The 19,203-nt window shown below is 33.3% G+C and overlaps 2 protein-coding genes and 1 pseudogene across 4 annotated transcripts; 2 read left to right on the top strand and 1 right to left on the bottom strand.

The window, feature by feature from the left end:
• LOC109352836 lies at nucleotides 419-3,043 on the bottom strand (annotated as a pseudogene).
• LOC109352713 (E3 ubiquitin-protein ligase MIEL1-like) lies at nucleotides 10,098-14,783 on the top strand. Of its 2 annotated transcripts, XM_019594892.1 has the most exons (16): nucleotides 10,098-10,194; nucleotides 10,280-10,395; nucleotides 10,489-10,717; nucleotides 10,797-10,907; nucleotides 10,980-11,051; nucleotides 11,136-11,209; nucleotides 12,110-12,197; nucleotides 12,758-12,790; nucleotides 12,883-12,960; nucleotides 13,054-13,097; nucleotides 13,197-13,237; nucleotides 13,335-13,400; nucleotides 13,497-13,588; nucleotides 13,911-13,980; nucleotides 14,234-14,275; nucleotides 14,362-14,783. In XM_019594892.1, the coding sequence occupies exons 7-16, from the start codon at nucleotides 12,157-12,159 to the stop codon at nucleotides 14,494-14,496; spliced, it is 642 nt and encodes a 213-aa protein (XP_019450437.1). In that variant the 5' UTR covers nucleotides 10,098-10,194; nucleotides 10,280-10,395; nucleotides 10,489-10,717; nucleotides 10,797-10,907; nucleotides 10,980-11,051; nucleotides 11,136-11,209; nucleotides 12,110-12,156; the 3' UTR covers nucleotides 14,497-14,783. The 2 variants fall into 2 exon arrangements, with proteins under 2 accessions (XP_019450437.1, XP_019450438.1); XM_019594893.1 differs by lacking the exons at nucleotides 10,098-10,194; nucleotides 10,280-10,395; nucleotides 10,489-10,717; nucleotides 10,797-10,907 and having other exon boundaries at nucleotides 10,958-11,051.
• Nucleotides 17,550-19,048, top strand: LOC109353015. Of its 2 annotated transcripts, none has more exons than XM_019595206.1 (3): nucleotides 17,550-18,235; nucleotides 18,560-18,651; nucleotides 18,745-19,048. In XM_019595206.1, exons 1-3 carry the CDS (start codon nucleotides 17,977-17,979, stop codon nucleotides 18,931-18,933), a joined length of 540 nt encoding a protein of 179 aa, XP_019450751.1. In that variant the 5' UTR covers nucleotides 17,550-17,976; the 3' UTR covers nucleotides 18,934-19,048. The 2 variants fall into 2 exon arrangements, with proteins under 2 accessions (XP_019450751.1, XP_019450750.1); XM_019595205.1 differs by having other exon boundaries at nucleotides 17,567-18,235; nucleotides 18,509-18,651.

Here is a 19,203-nt window from a genome sequence, read left to right as displayed (position 1 = left end):
AGTTGACAAAGTGTCGAGAAACTCAAATCGACTTGCACAACTTATTCATATTGCAAATAACTAAAATAACAGTATAATATTTATGTTTGCTAGTATAAAAGTTTATACCATCCACCATTGTAAACTCTTACACTGTCATGTTAGGCCAGACAAACAAATATGTCCGTTAAACGCACATTTGTGGTTTTCTACATATATTTGTGGTTGTCGCAGGTTTCATGCATGAATTCCTAAATCTTGCAGAGAATAATGTGGTCACTTATTTTCTTTTAAAGAATCTCAATAAATCAAAGTATATCCATAAGGGTTTAAACCACAGTCTGGATTAAAAACTTCAGAAAAGTAAATCAAACAAAAAATGCGCCGATCCAGGTCCTGTCGCCATAGGTAAGTAGAAATTCATCAGTCCTGATTTTTTTTCCAATGGTCCTCATGAATATGCAAGATACGAAATTGAACAAAATTAAGGAGCTTAATACAAAATATTTATTACAAATGAGGATGATATTTGAAAACTTAAAGTTCAATGATAATTATTTTAGCTGAACTTGGATGATCATAGTCATTCATTCAGTGGCCTTGCCTTTACGTCTGCTGGTATTGCTGGTTTCCAACAAGTAACAAAGCATAGAATCAACATCATCCCCATATATACTGTAAGCCTCAATAGCTTGGAGGTAACTGAATCCCATTGATAGTGCTATCTGCATACTGCTACTAATATCACAACCATGCCCTTTCTGATCTTCCATCTTGGGATCAGTGCCAGATGATCCTGTTGCACTCATTAATGCATAATTAGCTATATACATATACAACTGTGAATAATGAACCTTTATTCTACAGCAAAAGGAAGGTGGAAATTTCTCAAAATGATCAAGTTTTACTCCATTTTGCATTTTTAGCTCTATAGACTTGGCCACTTCCCTAGGCTCTGCACATTGGGGGAGTTTTATAGCACCAAGTTCCATTTAATTCTTAACATAATTTCAACATTAAGGAATAATATACTATTTTTTATTCAAATACTAACTTATATGAAGGTGAAACACTCACTTGCTCCAGAAGATGACGGTTCGGCATTTGAGGTGGAAGATTCTCTATCGCTAAGCTGTTGCTTGAATGTACCATTTGCAAGATACTCAGCTCGAGAAACTGCCATCACCATGCGATCAATGTCCTTCTCTGTGAGCTCAAGATCTGAGTAAAATTGTCCCTCAGCTAAAAGTGCCTGTCAAAAGGAGGAAGACAAAAATGGCATCATTGTCAAATTAAAATACCTGTTGTTAACAGTTTAACACTATTACAATTAAAGTACTTGCATTATTGATCTGTTGGTCTTGTTGAGCTTTAATAGCAGCTTGACTTGATCTTTGTCAACATTCGTCTGCATCATGAATCACAAGTGGACAATCAATCATCACCAATTGATCAATGTAATGACGAATCAATTGTCAAAGATACATACATGGCCTCTTCCTCGAGACTCCAAAGATCTGTGAAGTTTTTATATTATGAAAATTTAATGCAGAATACAATGTGGACTTTAATTTCTCGGTCGATAGATAAACTTAAGTTTTTAGTTCAGTAGAATATTGAATATGAGAGAGGGGGGAGGGGGGATTCAAAGCAACTTATAGAATGCTTGGAACAACACTCACCCCACGAACCCAAGTCCAGTGCCAATTGTTGGGCGCCGTGGGTCAACAAGGGAGTTGTAATGATTCCCAGGATGGTAACTCAGTCGTATTGGTGGTGTGTCAGAGTCATAGCTTCAGTGAAAGATATTGATAGGTTCTGCATATTCAGTTGATGTAATTGAATAGTACATAACCCATTTATAATTTACAGCCATAAAAATATCAAACAGAAGCCATACCTGTAGTGTATGAGTATATATGAATGGGGCGGTTATACATTTCACACATGGCTTGGATCTCAACATTGTTCCCGTAGACCTGCCAAGAAAGACGAACACATGTTTATGACTAAATTGGAAAGTTAAAGCAGAGCTATAGAGACATTCTAACCAACTAAAACTGCATTTTGCAACAAAAAGGAAAGGTGGTAGAGACGAATGGAGCCTATATCTGACGCCAACGGATGGAAAGGGAGAGAATAACATGTACAAGGGATAAAAAATATATGTAATTTTATCTACTTGTGTTTCAATTTATAAAAATACTTCAATTTCCATCCTCCATCATTTTTTTTAACTTCATAACCTTTAGCCCTTCTGATATTGATTTCAAACTTGCTGCTCTCTTTCCTGTCATCATAAGAGGATACATAACACAGCTGTTCGTCAGCACTATCGTACCCCTCACTTTCATTATGAGACCTGGGAGAAGAAGGCCGAGACCCAGCCAAAACAACAGGCCACACAGAAGCTCTCCTAGATGGTCCAACACTGCCAGAATTCGAAGCCCCGATCACATTCCTCCTTGCATTTATGTTAGCTGTGGAAGGCTTTGGAGGTGGAACAGGAGGAGGTGGCGGACAAGAACTACCACTGCCAGAAGCGAGAGAAGAAGAACCTACACTTGTGCCCTCATTTTCCGAAGCAATTCTTAGCCTACTCAATACTTTTACCACATTCTCTTCCTTAACATCTTTCTCAACAACAACCACTTCATCATCACATGAACCATCATTCTGCTGAAAATGAAGGTTCCCTGTGGAAAGACCATCACTTTTTGCCTTATTAAAATCACCACTATCGCAAACATCTTCACTAACAACCACTCTCGTCACTTTTTCTTCATTTTCCTCATCTCTCTCTCGAAGAACCACCAGAGGAGCCCCTCTGAACCAAAATGCGAGTCATTGTAACAAAATCAGCTATGGGTTTATTTCGGTCTACAAATTCACAGATAGTGCTTAGTTTTAAAGACTGAACCCAAAATTACATAGGTTTGTCACGGGTTCTAGCCTTGGGGACAGCGATTCCAATGCCTTGTTCGATGAATGAGTACTTGTTCCAGCACAGTACCTTCTTCAGGTTCTCGCAAAATGATCTCTGCATTCCCCTAACAATTCTCATGAGCACTCACACCTCAACCTGAAAGAGAGAGAGAGAGAGATGAAAACGTGATCGAAATGAATGGAAAGTGAGATTAGGGTTTTAGAATAAAACGCAGAGCGAAAGGGGAAAAGGTTGAAGGAGTGAAAGAGCGACATAGGGAAAAAGGAAAGTGGGTTTTGCGTTTTAACGGGAGAGGGAACTGCCACGTCACTGAGTTTCAATAGCGGCAACCATGCATCCTGCGTGTTTCCTAGTACATATATACATTTGTTGTCTCACTTACCACTCCAGTCAAACAACAAACCTATATTCATATATACATCCAATGGAGGGAGTTTTATGTATGGAAAAATATATATCTAATAACAATAACAGTTAATAAGTTTTATATAATGTTATTACATTATCTATTATTTATATTTATTTATTATTAATTTTATAAGGAAAATAATACAAATGAATATTAAATAATATATCGACACCATATAAATATTTATACTTTTATATTATTTATATTATATATAAAATCAAAATATCTTATAATTACTTAATATAGTGTATTTTTTTATTGCCTATTTTACCCTTCTAATTAGCCATTATTACAATATTTTTATGCATAATAAAAAATATTAATAGGAGTTAGAGAAAGTTCCATACATGAAAACATCATATTATCAATGTAGTTTTTTAAAAGAATCACAATTCATTTTCATATTTCTTTTCTCATAAAAATATAATATCATGTACCCCCAATATAAAAAATGTGATGCAATATAAGAATGCGGATCGACAGGCACGAAGTGCCTGTCGACACGCTAGTTATATATAAAGCTAAAATATGGTGTAACCACCACCATATAAATTTATATATTCCTATTTTGTCATTTAATTTTTTAATTTAAAAAAAATCATATAATCCTATATAACTACCTCAAGCATATTAATTATAAGTTGCATATCCTAATAAAGACAAAAAATATATAATATAAAGTAAATATAATACAAAAAAAGATATTTTAATTCTACAAAATGAAGTGTATAAAAAATAATTACTTGGTACTTTAAAATAAAAACTTGACCGACATACACTCGACAGACACGAAGTGTCTTTCGTACACTAGTAATATATAAAGCCAAAACTATAAATAACTATCCTCACATAATTTTTCACACTTCAAAATTATCATTTTGTAACTCCCTCATCAATAACCATCATAACCATCATTATTTTTCTACACATTTTCATATTTTTATTTTTCTTCTTCAATTCTATTTTTTATTAATCTTCTTATATTTTGGTCTTTATTGAATTTCTATGTAACAATTATATTAATAGTATAATATCATAATAGAAGATTAATGCAAAAAGATTAATTGGGATCAAAGGTTTTGAGAGTATAGTTGGATGGGTTGAGTGTGAGTGGTGAGATACCAAACTCACAATTCCTTCCTAAATTCCTACATGTATATGTAGGTAGCAAGATATATGTAATATCATGTTAATTATAACCTGATGTTATATTTTTAATACATAAACTATATTATTTATTTATTTGTAACAAGGAGAAATTACACCATATAGTTAGTTATACGATGTTTTGGCTTTAATGTTACTAGTGTGTACAGGCACTTCGTGTCTGCTGGTAAGTATTGTGTGATACTACATATTCAATTTTTATATATTTCATTTTTTTGAATTAAAATGTATTTTTGTGTTCGGGTACTTTATATTACATTTTTTTTGTATTTACGATAATGTTTAATTTAAGGTGAGATATGTAGTTAATTAATGTATTCTTATGATTATATAGCTTTTTATAAAAATTAAATAATGATAAGGGTAATATAGGAAATGAAAATTACACCATGAAGGAAGTTATTTCAAGTTTTGGCTTTATATATAGTATAGATATAGATTATATATAGTATAGATATATAGTATAAATAGTATGTTAATTCATAAATGTAAATGTTATTTTGTTAAAATATAATATTGTATTGTTAATTCATACATGTGATATAATGTTATGTTCATTAAATCATTTTTACTAAATAAACTTTCATACTATTAAAGTAATACTTTTTTTATATTGTTTGAGTAAAAATAGCCAGGTATAATTACCAATTTAAATTGTGCTTAAAGTATGTTTTATAATTTATATTTTTCTTTTTATATATTGTATTTTTGTATTGGAGATAATTTTGTTCGAGTCAACACAAAATCTTGTTTAAGGAGAATTAAACATATAATTATTTTTATATTGCTTAAATTGCTGGTAATTATTTCTAATTTTGTTCTAACACATAAATATAAGTGGAACCACTAAATACTCAATGACATGCAAGTAACTAATTCAACCGGTGTTCATCCGCATTTAAACTAACTCAATCACTATCCAAAAAATGAAACAACTTCACACAAAACTAATCATTAAAGACCTATTGCATCCCAAGTTAGAGATAGATTGATTTTTTTTAATTATTTGAAAATTATTATTTTTATAAAAAGTACTATATTATACCTTTCTTTTTACTGAAAAGGATTAATTTTTTATAATAAAAAATGTTAAAGGTCCTTTAAAAATTTAAGAGTCAGTTAAATTAATAGTTATGGTAACCGACATGTTTTGTTATAAATATATGGGGCAACTAAAGAAGAGTCATTAGTAGCAAGTGGGAAAATCAGCAATATACCCGCCATTCTTATCATAATGCTCTCTCTCTCTCTCCCCTTACTTCATGCTTTCAATTTATCTTCTCCATTCTAGGTTCGGTCTGTTATCCACATTCTCATTGCCGCACCACCATGTCCAAACCACCCTCCGCCTTCGACGTCCTCTTCTCCGCCGCACGAGCCGCCGCAAAGAAACGAAAATCCCTGATTCCTCTTCTCCGCCCGAAACCGAGACCCTAGAAAATGTAGAGATGTCGCAGGACTCCGTGAAACCTGAACCGCCGAACAAGTATTCTCAACGTGTCTTCTGATTCTTCACAGCAGAAGATTGCTGAATTTACTAATTAGTTCCACTGCTGAAAAAAGAAACTCTCCGAGTTCAAACTATGCTCCTTTCTTTAGCGTTTGATATAATTTCAAAGAAACTGGAAGAATCTTGATTACTGATATATTGTGCATTCTTTTGAGGACTTTGGTTTATCTTTCTGCCAATAGGTACGTGCATATTTTTGGTGATGAGAAATGAAGGTTGGAGATGGGAATTGCCAAATTGGCAACACTTCCATTATCAAGATTGAAGTTCAGATTAAGAAGCAGTATAAGGTGGTTGTGGTTCTTTCTTGATGTTCTTGCAACAAAACAACAACCAAACTTTCATATCAATATATCAATAAGTGAATTCGGCTACGTGAACCGACCAAACTCTATCATATTTTTGCGCTTACATATATTTTTAAATTGTTTCCAAGATTTAGAGTCTTGATCAAGAAAATGTCGTTTGTGGTCTTTTATTTGGTAGGAAAAAGGTGATTTGGGCATTGTTGCCGAAAGCAAGCTGTCCATCACAGTCTATGACGTGGAAACCTGATGCACTCAACAGATTTAGTACTTCTCACCCCACTGCTCAAGCGTCTAGTTTGTTGTTTTAGTCTTTTAGATTTAGGGATTAATAAGTGTTTAGATTATCTACACTCAACATGAGATTTTGGTCCATTACATGTAATTTATTTTATTGGTGATTTGCATGCAATCTAAGCTGTATCTGTTGTATGTGACTTACTACATAATTTTAGGCTTTCAAGTAAGTGATAACACATATTGTGCACGTTATATATAACCAGAAAATATTGGAGATTGGCATGGTGTAGGTGTTGCCCTGCATCTTTTAGGTGATTGCGTATACTGATCTCCATAATAATAATACTTGCATGTATATTGTGTGGATTACTCTATCTAGAGTTGCATAGTTTGGCTCTTTAATTGAGCTAGTTATAATCTCTTTAAGTATTGGATTTGATTCCTTTGTAAAATGAGTACTTCTTTTCATGTGTGTTGCCTTAGTTTTGGGTTCTCTGGAACTAGTTTAATCAAAATTCAGAGGGATGAGATTTGTTAACTTTTTTTCACTAACGTCCTGAATTATTATATGACTCAAAATTGCACCATCAAGTAAAGCTGGTGGGCTGGTTTACACCAATAATCTGCTACCTGTAGTACCTCTTGGACTCCTGGGATTGCTTCTGTTGTTCCAGGTATTAGGAGAAGATAGTGTAATTAAGAGAGGTGCAAGTAGCACCATGGTCCATTAAGTATTTTTCGAAGTCAAAATAAATATTTGGCTGTTGGCTTTTTACTCTGTTTGCTCCAAGGGGTATTATATTTTCTGTTCCAATTTTCAGAAGCTAATTTCCCCCCTTACTATTGTCTTTAATTTTGCAAACAACTAGAGTGGGGTTCTTCTTTGATGATGAGTCCTCAGTTTGTTCTTTTCTTACCTTCCAATAACTTTGTGGTTTATGTATGCTATATGCTATAATAGAAAGGATGTGACTTTTGGAACTTGGTCTGCATAATTTAATTTCCTAAAAAGGACTAAACATTTTTTGTAGTGTTCTGTAGCTTAATTCATGAGTGATTTTCTAATTTATATATGCCTTCTATTATATCAAATCATCATTCGATTTCATTTACAAATCATAATCGATTACTTCATCTGCATATTATTTGTGCTTGCTTGTCTTCAAGTAAATGTATATATCTACCTTCATAAAAAAAATTGTAAGCAGTTTGGGAGCAGCAATAGCTAAGATGTATAAGAAATAGTTCAGCAAGTAAAATTTATTCAAGTTACAAAAGTTAAGCCTCCACATTTTGCTCATCGTTTCTTGCTGATTTGTTTTGACAAGCAGAATGGGAAGCAGCTTTATGATGTTATGGTAGAAAGATCTGTCCCTTAAAAATCTAGTGGTCCAAGAGAATCTTAAGAATTGAGCTGTGATTAGAGGCTCAGGTATTAACCCTCATCCTGAATTGCAACTATTCTATTTTTCTAACGAAGGTATACCAACTGAGTGGGACGGGATTACAGGATTCCAATTATGCTACTTGGTGCTTGCTCATTCTCTCTTTATCTGTATCGTTGTGTGACTTACCACATAATTTTAGGCTTTCAAGTAAGTGGTAACACCTATTGTGCACGTTACTATAACCAAAATTATTGGAGATTGGCATGGTGTAGGTGTTGCCCTGCATCTTTTAGGTGATTGCGTATGCTGATCTCCATAATATATATTGTGTGGATTACTCTATCTAGAGTTGCATAGTTTCGCCCTTTAAAATGAGTACTTCTTTTCACGTGTGTTGCCTTATTTTTGGGTTCTTTGGAACTAGTTTAATCAAAATTTAGTGGGATGAGATTTGTTAACTTCTTTCACTAACATCCTGAATTATTATGTGATTTAAAATTGCACCATCAAGTACAGCTGGTGGGTTGGCTTACACCAATAATCTGCTGGGTAGGCTTTCAGATTAAGAAGCAGTATAAGGTGGTTATGGTTCTTTCTTGATGTTCTTGCAACAAAACAACAACTAAACTTTAATATCAATATCAATAGGTGAGTTCGGTTACATGGAATGACCAATGCCATAATGCTCTATCCTATTCTTGTGCTTACATATATTTTTAAATTGTTTCCAAGATTTAGAAGTTTGATCAAGGAAATGTCGTTTGTTGTCTTTTATTTGGTAGGAAAAAGGTGATTTGGGCATTGTTGCCCAAAGCAAGCTGTTCGTCACAGTCTATGATGTGGAAACCTGATGCATTGACTATTAGTATTGCTAATGTTATTCTTGTTAGTACTTCTCACCCCTCTGCTCAAGCATCTAGTTTGTTGTTTTAGTCTTTTAGATTTAAGGATTAATAAGTGTTTAGATTGTCTACACTCAAAATGAGATTTTGGTCCATTACATGTATTTTGTTTTATTGGTGATTTGCATGCAATCTAAGCTGATCTGCTGATGCATAGGGGTAGAATTCGAAATTATTAAATTACATTACAACTTTGAGAATGGTTAGAGACAAAATGTAAAAAGACAACCCTTTTTTGTAATGAATAGTTTCAGTGTATTCTCTAATGATGGTCGTGAAGTAACATGTACAAAAAAAATTAGAATTAATTTGCATGAATTTTGAGATGGTGTTATATTGAAGACTCGACTCCGTTTTGACGCTCTATTTAGATATTATCCATAAAATAACAATCCTTTTTTAGCTCATTTTGTTAATACTTGATTATGGTTTGAACTCCATTTGAGTTTAACATGCTACATGTTTGGGAGGGAATATCATTTGTTATTGTTTTTCTATATTACAGACATATACATTTTGCTAATTTATTAAAAGTTGTGTGGTTTCCTGTTTTGGTCTTTAAATTGGCTGCACTCTGTTTGGCGAGTTTGCTGGAGGTTAATCATTATAGTCTCTACCCTGTAAGAGATTGAAAAAGGAATTTATTAACATTTGGAACAATTGCTGTTGAGAGCTGAATGTTGCTAGAATTTGCTATTAATTTGCCCTAAATGTGTACAGGAATCTGGAAAGACAGTCAAGAGAAGAAAAAGAATCATATAAAGGCAATTCTTGTTGCTACAACTGATGTGAACCTCAATATCTATACAAAAGAACATTCTACAGCACCACCTGGAATTCAGTCTTCTTTTGTAGAGGTAAGCTAATCTCATTGAGACTGGGGAATGTGGTACACAGAGTTTATTGGTTTAAATGAGTTATTTTTGTGAGGTTAGCGTGAATGATAACGTATGTTTTGAGTTTTAAACCTTTGGGGTTGCATCAACATTATAGGTTTGGGGGGCTTGTTGCTGCAATGGGTTTTTGTGCAATGTATTTGTGCTTTCTGGTGATGATATCAACCTTTTTCCTTCCCCATTAGATTTTTATAAAATTTCTGATTTCATTTCGCATCAGGCTTCAAAGACTATTCAAAAAGTCTATTATGTTCTTCGGGACTATGACAAAATAGTATCTACACTACCTACACCGAGTGATGGCCTGATGGGAGCTTCCGTAGACATTTAATTTTAGTTCTGGACTACTGGTGTTCCAGTTGGGCCAATGCTGGGTGTATCTGAAGTTCTAAATAAATTCCAGGATGTGGAGTTTACGTGTGAATATAAATATGATGGAGAGCGTGCCCATGTAATATCTCATGGTCAATTCTCATCAGAAATGTACTGCTTATGACACTTATTATGTAGGTATAACATTAGCTTTCTTGAGACAGATACATTACATGGAACATGGCTTGGTTGAGGTTTACAGTAGAAATGCAGAATGGAACACTGGGAAACTTCCTAATGTTGTTGCTGCAGTTTGAACGTAAATAAAAACTAAAATGAGGTATTATATTTTAGTTGCAGGTAAGGTTGGGTACAATGATATTCACAGTATCATCTTACTGAGTTACTGATGCTTTTTCCACTTGTTTTGTAGGAGTTTATGGTGCCTTTTGCCTTGCTTGCTATGACAACAATAATGAAGAATTTCAAGTATATGTAAAATAGGTGAGCATTTATATGTTATGTAATGACTGATTTCTTTTGTTTATTACACTTACTTTCTCATAATATTCATGTTATGGCTGATAGGAACAAGATTCTCTGAAGAAATGCTTGAACAATAATCTACTAGTCTTCATTATAAAGTGACTCCCAAACCAAAGGTCCATGCCTCTCTTGTTTCTTTTTGGACCTGGTTTCAATCTTGCTTGATATTTTATGGATTAGTTTACTTGATTTCAGGGATAGTATAGATATGCAGAGACAACCAATCCTGATGTTTGGTTTGAAAGCAGTCAGGCAAGAAAAATCTTGGATAAGGTTGCGTACAATGATGTTCACGGTATCATCTTAGTGAGTTACTGATGCCTTTTCAACTTTTAGCTCAAAGCAGTCTGAACGAGATAGTGACATGATGTTTTGTAGGAGTCTATGGTGCCTTTGGCCTTGCTTGCTATGACAACAATAATGAAGAATTTCAAAGTATATGTAAAATAGGTGAGCATTTACATGTTATGTAATTACCGATTTCTTTTGTTTATTAAACTTACTTTATCATAATATTCATGTAATGGTTGGTAGGAACAGGATTCTTTGGAGAAATGCTTGAACAATAATCTGCTAGTCTTCATTCTAAAGTGATTCCCAAGCCAAAGGTCCATGCCTCTCTTGTTTCTCTTTGGACCTGGTTTGAATCTTTCTTGATATTTTATGGATTAATTTACTTGATTTTAGGGATACTATAGATATGCAGAGACAGCTATTCCTGATGTCTGGTTTAAAATCTATGGGGTGAGAAAAATCTTAGGCAAGGTTGGGTAATATACTATCTGGCCCAATTATAATACAAAAAATTGTATGTTTTTTATTAAATCAAAGTAACTAATTGACTTTTATTGTATGCTTTTTATCAACCTTATTCAATCAATGTAACACAAAATTTGGTTTGTATTGTGGAGTAAGCTCATGGAGGGTCCAAACAGTATGCATTTGTTCTTAAAACCCAATGTTGTATTTCGACCATTTTTTGGGACACCTAGTAAGTGCTGCTTGTAATCTTGTATAAATAAACGCTTTCTTTTGGCAAATAATACTTCTGAACAGTTGCACATGCTCGTAGCATGTCAATTTTAGAGCTAATTTGTCAAACGATTACATGGTATGTGTCTTAAGCTGTATCTTTCAGTTTCTAATTTTGTAAAATAATGCATTGGGGCTTTTTTCTAAGGCTCTGTTTGTTATAATCAGTGCTCAATGCCTATAAGCTAGTTGGTGGCTTATAAGCTGATAAGCTATTCAACGAGTTTATAAGCCCTCTATGCTTTTTGGCAATTTTGGATGTCTCTTTGCCAAACATCAACTGATTGTTTATTTTTAGTCAAATAAGTTGGTTGATTAGCTTATATACTCTTAGATAACGTTATGTAACTAGATATCTCTTCATGTTTAAACTTTATCTCTTTCATTTCTGATCCGTTGTATTTGGTTGGGTTTATTTCTTTGCTTTTATATGATGAAATTTCTAATCTTTATTAGTCCAATTTTGTTTGTGTTAGGTGCACACATTAAAGGAGGAGGTGCAAGATTCGAGCACCATGTTGTGATGAAGTTTTTGGTTGTAGGCATTGCCATAATGAAGCTAAGGTATTATAATCTCATTGTTGTGATTTTCCTCTTTGCTTCTTTTGATTGAGAATGTTTCTTACCTAAAATAAAATGTTTTCTTAACAAAACTCTGGAAATTAATCATCTGAATTTCCATGATATCCCAAGACATGAAGTTAAAAAGGTTTGCATTTGCTTAACCCTTTTTACTTCTTAGTTTTTCAGTTAATTTGAATTGGGCATTATTTCTTTAGCAACTATTATATTATAACCCTTGAGTAATTCTTATATGCTCTGCATCATAGTAATAATCTTGAAAATTTATTTACCAATAAAAAGTACTTCAGTTATTAAGTCATAACGCATTTGCTTCACTCCTTAATCCTAATAATTAACTCATTTTTCTTTAATAGCAAGAGAATTGTCATTTTTATATATAATAAGGTTGTAATTTCATTAGAGCTCTCTGCACTTTTCTTACATTAGAGAATAAAGTATTTAATAATTATGTATTAGTTCTTACCATAATTTTGTCACTATGTTATACCACATTTGAGGTTGTTCATTCTCTGACTTCATCCAATTTGGTTGATTTTCAGGTTATCTGCTCCTTATGTGACATCGAACAAGATGTACGTTTTTAAAACATTATGAAACGTACTTATAAATTGATATTTTATATGTCCGCAGCTATCGATCTGTTGATTATTCCTTGTGCTCTAAGGTTTAACAGTACTGCACCAGATGTGGAGTATGCATGGGCAAGTATTATTGTGGTACATGCAAATTCTTCGATGATGATGTAGGTTCCATAGTGTAATATAAATTGAATCATATAATGCAGTTTCCATCATTTCCTTTAGTTATTGTATTAAAAGATTGTTCAATCTTATAGATTTGGAAGGAACAATACCACTGTGACGAATGTGGCATCTGCAGGTAGAGTTTTTCAATAGTTCCGCAAACCTTTGTATCTAGTATTCCATTATCCTTAAAAGAATTTGATCACACATCTCCTCTATATAATTGCTTTTACAGAAGCGGAGGTATGGATAACTTCTTTCATTCTAAGAGATGTGGTAAGTTCATTGTTTCGATTTTGTCCCCTCCTTTTCTTTCATACTATTTTCTCCATTAACTAATCTTCGTAAGTTTTAACAATGTTGCTACTCCAAGAAAATAGAAGAGGGGCATCCTTGTGTGGAAAGAGCAATGCATCACAATTACCCCATTTGCTTTGAGGTAAAACAAACCACTAGCACTATTAGTCTAAGCATTTTAGAATATACCTGTCTAACTCCTAGTGAGATGATATCATTTTGTTTTTATCATTTGTAGTACCTATTTGAAACATTAAGAGATGTTACTGTCTTACCTTGTGGACATACCATACATATAGAGTGTGTTAGAGGGATGAAACAACTTCATAGGTAAGATTTAAGGATTGAAATGTTATAGTTCTGGTATACCTTTATGGATTCCCATTAAACCTTTATGTGTACCTTCAGTCAATCTTCAACACATATACTTTTAGAGAATAATGTATGTCTTGATGTGAGGAGATAAGTTATCTCCTCACACCCATTCATTAGTAGACACTTGTATTACTTTATTTTTTGTTTATTTATTTATTTTTAAAATAAGTAAAAAATAACCATGTGTGTCATTGCCTAACTGGTGTAAGGAGAGAAATTATCTCACACCAGGAGATACTCCATCCTCACACTTTTAATTCATTCTTTAAACATTCAGGTACGCATGCCCTGTTTGCTCAAAATCCATGTGTGACATGACAAACTTGTGCAAGAAGCTCGATGATGTGGTATGCAGATGACAAAAATGTCTTGTTTTCTATTAACAGAATAACAGCAGATGATTACATTTTTTTATCGACAAATGTCGGTATGTTAGTATTTTTGTTGTGGGTGAGACTCGAACTCACAACCTCCTTCATTCCATTCCTTAAACCCTTTATCCTAACCATTAGACCACAATATAACTCTCAACACATGATTACATCAATATCCCATCTTTCATAGAATGTAATGATATTCTTGTATTAAAATTTTGGATAGGTTGCCTCAACTCCAGTGCCGGAAATGTACAAAGATAAGATGGTATATAATAGCCCCAACTCCAAACCTTTTGACTTATCTATTAGGATTTGTTAAACATCTCTAACTGTGACCTGGTATGAAATCAGGTCTGGATACTATGCAATGATCGTGGAGCAAACTCTCACGTACAATTTCACATTGTGGCGCATAAGTGCAAGTGTTGCAACTCTTACAACACAAGACAGATACAGGGAAACCCTGGTAACTCATGCTCATCTTGAATGTGCAATTTGTTTAGATGAACATTGTGTTAAGGAGAGATGTCTATTCTAAACCTTGTCTTTCATCTAAAGTGGAAACAACTCTTGTTGAGCACATTATCTCCATAGTTTCTCAATTCTCGATTTGTTTGATGATATTGGAACAGGGATGAAATCTTGCTCAAAACTCTTTCTATAGAGTTTTCTTTTGTTTTATGCGATATTATTCTTCCAAAAGAGGCATAGTTCCAAAATATTGTCATTCATAGTGACTCATGCTTAAAGCATAAGAAATTTTCTTTTCATTTTCTATCAGTCTAGTGTTTTGATGTGTGAATACAAATTCTTTGCCTTAAGCATTGGTCAGGGAGCATAACTGCTTATTCAATCAACATAATACTAAATTTGGTTCACAATGTATACAATATGCATTTGTTCATAAAACCCAATGTTGTATTTCGACCATTCTTCGGGATACCTGCCTAGTGCTACTTGTAATCTTGTATAAATAAACGTTTTCTTCTAACTACTGTAGTTAAGGCTGCTTGTGTTGGCAAGTTATACTGCTTATCTGTTGCACATGTCCGTTGCATCTCAATTTTAGAGTTAATTTGTCAAATGATTACATGGTACGTGTCTTAAACTTATTTCGTTTTTCAATTTGTAAAATAATACATTGGGCCTTTTTCTAAGGCTCTGTTGGTCATATTCAGCGCTCAAGGCTTATAAGCTAGTCAGTGGCTTATAAGCTGATAAGCCATTTAAGGAGTTTATAAGCTGGCCATGCTTGTTGGATATATATACTTTATAATTAATCTAAGTGATACAGCAGCACATGGATATATACTATAGAATTGTCATGTATATCAGAGTCACCAACACCAGTACTTGAACTTGATAAAGCAAAGATATATTGAGTTGGAGTTTGTTTCATTCATCTAGCCTCAGATTCTAATATTATAGCATCTCATTGAATGGCCTAAGCTAGAGTGGAATAGTTTGTCTGCGGTAGGTGTATGCTTGCCACCTCCAAACATTCATACTACTAGTATTCCCTTTCTAAAAATTGTGAGGATGAATTTAAAAGCCAACTTGAGCGTTCGCTGGAGTTTGCATGAGCAGCATCTGAATTTGCATCAAAAATTCATATATTTTTTCCTTTTTTTGCAACTTATACACCATTTCCAATTTAAGGGGAATGAGATTTAGGGAAGTGGGGAATTTGGAAATATCTGCTTTTAATTTTAACCCCTTTCAAGCTTTTGATCCCTAATTTATCTTAGTTTCTCTATTTTTTGTTTTCTATCTCATTGTACTCTTTCAATTACCACTTAATGTTTTTCCAAATAGGCCTGCTTTGATGCAGGGTGATATGTGATTCAGCTGTGATTGTGTCTAGTGGAGGTTTATATGATTCCGCAAGATGCTTCACTAGTAAACCTCTCATTCTGGCAATCATTTTACTGGAGCCTTCTAAAGATCTTTATAACCTTTGATGCACGGATTTGTCGAACACTCTCATTTGTCGGTGTCGGACACGGATACGACACGGATACGCTCGGATTCGTGAAGGATACGTATTCCTAGAGTATCCAAAAATTAAAAAATTAAATAAAAAAATACAGATGAAGATACGTATTCAACAAAAATATGATAAGATATGATACGTTTTTATCACTTTCATGAATTATTCTTCTATATTTTCTAGTTTAGGTACTTGGAATTTTGGAGGGCAATGATTTACAATTTTCATTATATTTTCTACTTTAGATATTTTTATTTACACTTGTAATTTTATCATATTTTATGTATTTTTTACTATTTTATATATGTATCTCTAAACGTGTTGTATCCTATATTTTTTGAAAAAATACGTGTCGATGTATCAGATACATATTGTATCCGACACATATCTGGATCCGTGTTTCATTGTTTATAACCATATAATTGGCCCCCTTTTCAATGACTGATCAGTGCTCAAAAACAAGTTTTGTGGATATATTGCTAATAGCTAGCTGTATCTATGGGCTCAATAAAGCAAGTCTGTTATAATCAATAGCTTTGTTAATTACCATTATTTAATGCACCTGAACACACTATTATTTCTTACTCTGATCATTGCTTATGCTTTCAACTACCTGTTTTAGTTTTTGTGTCTTACAATGTGAATGTACATGACAGCTATGCTGTGGTGGTCACAAAAAGGCTGTGAGGGATCTACCATGTGAGACTTTTGGAGCTGATGCCAAAGGTCTTGGGTCCTGGATGCATCTATTTTCAGAAAGTTGATCAGGGATGTTTCTTTTTTAGTGCAAATATAATTAAATAGGAACTCATCATTGTAGTATGTGGCAGCAGGTTCTCAATGTTTATACCAGCTTAAAGGGGTATTTTTACTTCAATAACTTCATGCAAAGTTAGATTATTTACTGCATAGATCTGTTGCATTAGCTAGTTGATTAAGTTCTCACTTTTCTGATTATCTCACATTATCAGACATTTTTCATTGTTGACATCTCGGTTTATGTGATGCCTTTTATTTTGTTTTCATTTATAAGTCACTGGGGTGATTAATCTGTGAATTTTTCTTTGGACTATAAGATGTGCTGTCCACCCTAACGCAGTACAGATACACATTATTATGGCTTTAAATGATAAGGTTTGTTGCCTAATTGTTCTCTTTGTCTCCTACCAAAGAGTTTTGATATGACTCTAGATTAGATAAATAGGCTGCAGTGTTTACATATTTTCTTTCAATAATATGCTTATAAGCAATTCCTAATTCAAAATGCTTTCATGGTACTAATGTGAGTTCCTTCCAGAGCATGATTTCTTATAATTTGATGGCACTGATCCGAAAAAACATATAATATTCTGATGACTATCTCAATCATTTGTTTATCTATACATGTATAAAGAAACACCCCAAAATATACACAACATTTTTTTGTCCCGTGTATGATGTACACAACATTTTTTGTTCAGTAGTAATGTGGCTTTTTTAAATGGAGTTTAGATTTAAAATCTAAATTGTATTTCCAAATCCCAAGTTTTATTACCATCCAAATCTCAAGTTTTATTACCACCCAAACAACCAAAGTAGTTAGTAGTTACTACTAAAAAATCCTGTATATTAGTATATATTGAACTCTGGCAAGGTGGGGAAAATGTCAAACTGAGATGCACTTTATATCACTTATAAGATGTCACAATAATAAACTAAAAAATGTAAAGGAATAAAGCAGGGGTTAGAGAAATCAGCTCCCATATTCAGTGCCATAACATATATACAGTCCTCACCTAATAATTGCTTCTTCCAATCACCCATTTACTCATCACTCGTTCATATATCACAATCACATCAAGTTGGCAAAATAATAATGCTATTAATCCTACTAAATCCTCCACTCTGTCTTCTTTTTGGTGCCACCAACCCACTTCCTTATAATGATTTGCATCTATATCTTTGTTTTCTTCACTGCATCTTAACTAGAAGAGAACATGTATAACCCTGCTGATAAAGACACTACTTCCATTTCTTTATGTACCCTTTTGTGTGATGAAGACACAAGCTTCTTGTTTAATGAAGATTGTGATAATGAAAATATTGGCATTCACTCATTGAATTCATGGCTCATTTTGGAGCACACCATGACTTCATTTGATTATCTCTATTACTTTGCCTGCATTCTCTGCCCTGAGTGTCCACCACAACCAATTATCTCTGAAGCTCAGCATTACATTCTGGCCATAGCAAAAGGTAATGTAGTTATCAAAATAGTCATATCTGTCGGTGAGAATCTACAGAGAGGTAAGGTTAGGATGATAAGGTTGCATACATTTGAACTTAGGGAGATTACTTCTCATGCAATGGACCACATTTTTTTATCAAAATAATAATGTTTTTGTCGAAATCGTATTACGACCGTAATTGTAACCATTCAATAGTCCAAAAATGTTTTCAAAGTTTATGGAACCATTACTTAAAAAGCATGGATGTACCTAATGGTTTTTTATGTCATTGTTTTTATAGATGTTGATTTGATGGACCAACAATCATCTTCAATCTTTATTGCCATGGCAGCAACTCTAATGGCAGTTTTTGATGATGGGCTAACAAGAGAGATCATGGATCGTCATATAAGACCAATTTTATCGTGTGGAAATGAAGATAGTGTGAGTTCATCACTTGTTCATTGACCACTATTATTGTATTTTTTGTTGTTGCACAAACTTTGATTTTTTTTTATTTATTTATTTGTTTAACAGGAACATATGTTTTTCTATTACAAACTCGTGCAAGAAAAAGTGACAGAGAAACAGAGGAAAAATTGGGACAATCCTACTTCAAGTTTGACATACCAATGGAGTAACACATATGGTGTTGACTATTCTTCTGTCACTTATATATCTAGGAGACAATTTACTTTTGATAACAAAGAAAATTCTCCACCTTAGTTTAGAGTTAGTGTTCAATAAATAAAATTAAGTTTATTCTTCAAAGTATATCATCATGAGACAAATCCACCATCTTGTGTAATGAATTGGAATTGTAATTATGCATTGAAATTTTCTAAGGAATTTGAGTTATTGTTATGAAAAGTGTACTCATCTTGTAATGAGAATACCATTCAATATACAAAATTACCTAATGATGAATGAATAATACGTAAAAAAAAGTAATAATATGTAAAAAAAATGATGGTTCAAGCAACAGGCTCACCAGGC

Source organism: Lupinus angustifolius, chromosome LG07 (genome assembly GCF_001865875.1).
Source record: "Lupinus angustifolius cultivar Tanjil chromosome LG07, LupAngTanjil_v1.0, whole genome shotgun sequence".
Taxonomy (NCBI): Eukaryota; Viridiplantae; Streptophyta; class Magnoliopsida; order Fabales; family Fabaceae; genus Lupinus; species Lupinus angustifolius.
Note: the sequence above shows the minus strand (reverse complement) of the source record. Positions and strands in the feature narration are given on the sequence as shown.